At 37.9% G+C, this 3,262-nt stretch overlaps 1 protein-coding gene across 1 annotated transcript; it reads right to left on the reverse strand.

Annotated features, from left to right (window-relative positions):
• Positions 1–401: 401 nt before the first annotated feature.
• LOC142633826 (cytochrome P450 77A1) lies at positions 402–2,189 on the reverse strand. Its single transcript, XM_075808074.1, has one exon. It carries the CDS (start codon positions 2,148–2,150, stop codon positions 615–617), a length of 1,536 nt encoding a protein of 511 aa, XP_075664189.1. The 5' UTR covers positions 2,151–2,189; the 3' UTR covers positions 402–614.
• Between the last annotated feature and the right edge of the window lie 1,073 nt (positions 2,190–3,262).

Here is a 3,262-nt window from a genome sequence, read left to right on the forward strand (position 1 = left end):
ATAACTTGGTTTAAATTACTATATTCAACTCAAATTTGATTGAAGAAAATTTTCAATTTCATTATACTGGAATAACTAACTACTGTAAATGATCAGTCTCTTTAATTTGAATGTTATTCTTTTGCATCATTATTATACTGTTGTCAAAGTGGAATTGATTTGATCTATGCAAATTTTACTGTTTAGCTCCCCCCACCCACCAAAAAAGAAAAAGAAAAACTGCAGTACCGCTTGTTGGTGGGCCCCCCCCCCCCCCCCCCAAAAAAAAAGAAAAGAAAAACTGCAGTACCGCTTGTTGGTGGGGATAATTAATTGGCAATTCAACCTGTGGTTGGCGTGGACATTTAAAAAAAAGGGTATATGCATATAGTACTTCCTCACAAAAATTATATATCATGCATTTTAGATTTTCAAAAATATATAAGCTAATCATAAACTTTTACTGTGTATCACAGACTTTTCTTTTCTTGGAGAAACACCATGTATAATAGACTTAGTAGTAAATCAGGTACAAAATACAAACCTCCACTAATTAATACCATTAACCAAACCCTCCCCAAATTAATAAGAATCATTTTGCCAATAATGATAGCAAGTATTAAAAAAAAAAAGATTTAACCTTTCACCCTAGGCAAGATAACAGCTTTGAGAGGGTTCTTCATAACAACAGTAAAAGCAAAAGTCTCAGTCGGGTCGGGCGGGGCACCGGGAACCGGAACCCACTTGAAAGCATGAACCATCCTAGCCAGCAAGAGATTCACATGCAAAGTACCCAAAGTCATTGCCGGACAAATCCTCCTCCCAGCTCCAAATGGCACCATCTTGACCCCTCTATTCCCAGTCACATCCACATCAACCCCATCACCCACCAAAAACCTCTCGGGTTTAAACTCATTCGGATCCTCCCACATACCCGGATCCTCAGTAACCCAAGCAGTGTAAAATTCCACACTTGCATCCTCAGGTATATTGTACCCACCTAGCTTAGTCTCCTTGGTAGCCGCATGAGATAGCACAAAATGACTTGGTGGGTGCCTCCTAAATGTTTCTTTGATCACAGCACCAAGATAGCTCATTTTCTCCACATCATTCTCAGTCACCAACCCTTCTTTCCCAACATGTTCAACTATTTCCTTGTACAACTTTTCTTGAATCTCTTGGTTCATCACCAAGTGAAGCAAAGCCCATTCCACTGTTGTAGCACTTGTATCAGTCCCAGCATTTATCACTTCCGAACACAATGTCACAAGCTCTTCCTCACCTAGCTTGCCTCTACCAGGAACTTCAAGCCCAAATAGAGAGTCTATATAAGCAGCACCAATAGGACTCGCCATTTCAACGTTGGTACTGTTACTTTTTCCACCGCTTTCTACAAAAGCTTTCCTCTTTCTCACCAATGGAACCAAACACTCGAGCTGTTTCTTTCTCAACTCTTTAGCTTCTTTGACTTGCTTACGAAACAAAGGAGTGAGTACTGGCAAGAAATCTGGAAGCTTTGGAGTTGTCATCAACATCACGTCCTTTAACACACTTTCAATCTTTTTAATCTCATCCTCAGAGATTTTTGCTCCGAAGCAAAGACATATCAGGACGCTACAGATAGTGAGCCTACAGTTACTCATAACCTCGACAAACCCTTCTTCAAAAGCCTCTTTTTGGAGCCTTTTGATGTGGTTTTCGAGTGCCCATTTACGTATCCAACTGCACTGTTTTATTCTATTTGGGTTTATCAACTCGGTCACGAAGTTACGCCTTAGTGTTCGCCACAGAGGACCGTACACGGCCGAGTTGATAGCACATTTTCCGACACTGAATATGAGCCGGATGGGCGAGTCAGCTGGGCGGCTCGCGAACTCGGGGCCTCGTTGAACTAGGGCTTCATGGATGAGCTCAGAGCTGGTGACAATCACTAGTGTGCGTTGTCCCATTTGCATGGTGAAGATTGGACCATATTTTGCACGTAAATCACGTACTATGAAGATGAATGGACGGCCTTGGAGGATGATTTGGCCTAGATTTCCGATTATAGGCCAGCCCGGAGGCCCAGGAGGAAGGTTTTTGGGGCCGCCGCCGGTGATGGACCAGTAGCGCCACCACAAGCGGAGGAAGATAAGAGATAAGAAGAGGACAAGAAGGTCCTTGAAATCCATTTTTGTCAATAGGAGAGAAGAGAAGGAAGTTACTTGACCAGGTTAAAGGTTGTTAGGAAGGGACAGTAATTTATAGAAGGAGATAGTTGGGGGTAGTGAATGAGTTTGGTCAATGGTAAGTGATGGTATTGAATATTTTGATCAGGTGAATTTACTCTTTGAAGTACGGATGCACATGGTAGTGTTTGGGTTTGATGCTGAAATTACCGTGAAGTACAGGTCACTACTGCACGTATTAATATATAGAGCTATATTCAGCTAGTGTCTAGTGACCTGTGAAGATTTTAAATAGTCACTTGGCAATTTGGCATAATGTTAAAGAAATTGAGAATTCAATGGCAGTCTTACGTGGTATTTATGGACAGGTGGGGTTGGTTGTAGTTGAATTTGCATTATTACAGCTTCGGGAATTAAGGAAAAAAAAACGGAGAGAGAGAGAGAGAGGATGGAATTCTTTATGGATGTTATGTATGTATGTATGTATACAAATATATGTATAATAGTATATATTGTTGAATATAGAAGACTTGTAATGATACCATTGAATATGAGTGATTGTGTTGGTCAGGAGTGTAGCTAGAAATTTTTATTTGGAGTCAATTTATGATATTAATTTATACAAATTTTCATAAATATGCACAAATACAAACATCTATACACACATATAACTTAGTATCATTCATAGTGAATCCTTAAAATTTTCATTTTTAATATAAGTTACCAAATTATCAATCAAAGTGATTAAAAAATTTTCAATTGAACTAATGAAGTATTCAAATACATAAATGATTCAAAAATTTAACAGATACAAGGCCACATTTTATAATAAAAAATGAATGTAAGAAAGAAGAAAAAAAAATCTCTATAACACTAGACCAATTGAACAATTTTTTTTAGAGTAATATTAAACTAACTCAAATATTTGGGGGGCCAAGTCCCTTTTTGTTGACTAATAATTAAAGTGTTAAATATTTATATATAGTATTAAAATATTTTTAAAATTTTTGGGGGCCATGGCCCATATATGTAGTTTTGCCCCTGGTGCAGGTTAATAACATAGTATATTAATTTTTTTGATAGTTGTTCAAAAATTAAAATATTTAATTTCATTA

Source organism: Castanea sativa, chromosome 5 (genome assembly GCF_040712315.1).
Source record: "Castanea sativa cultivar Marrone di Chiusa Pesio chromosome 5, ASM4071231v1".
Classification (NCBI taxonomy): domain Eukaryota; kingdom Viridiplantae; phylum Streptophyta; class Magnoliopsida; order Fagales; family Fagaceae; genus Castanea; species Castanea sativa.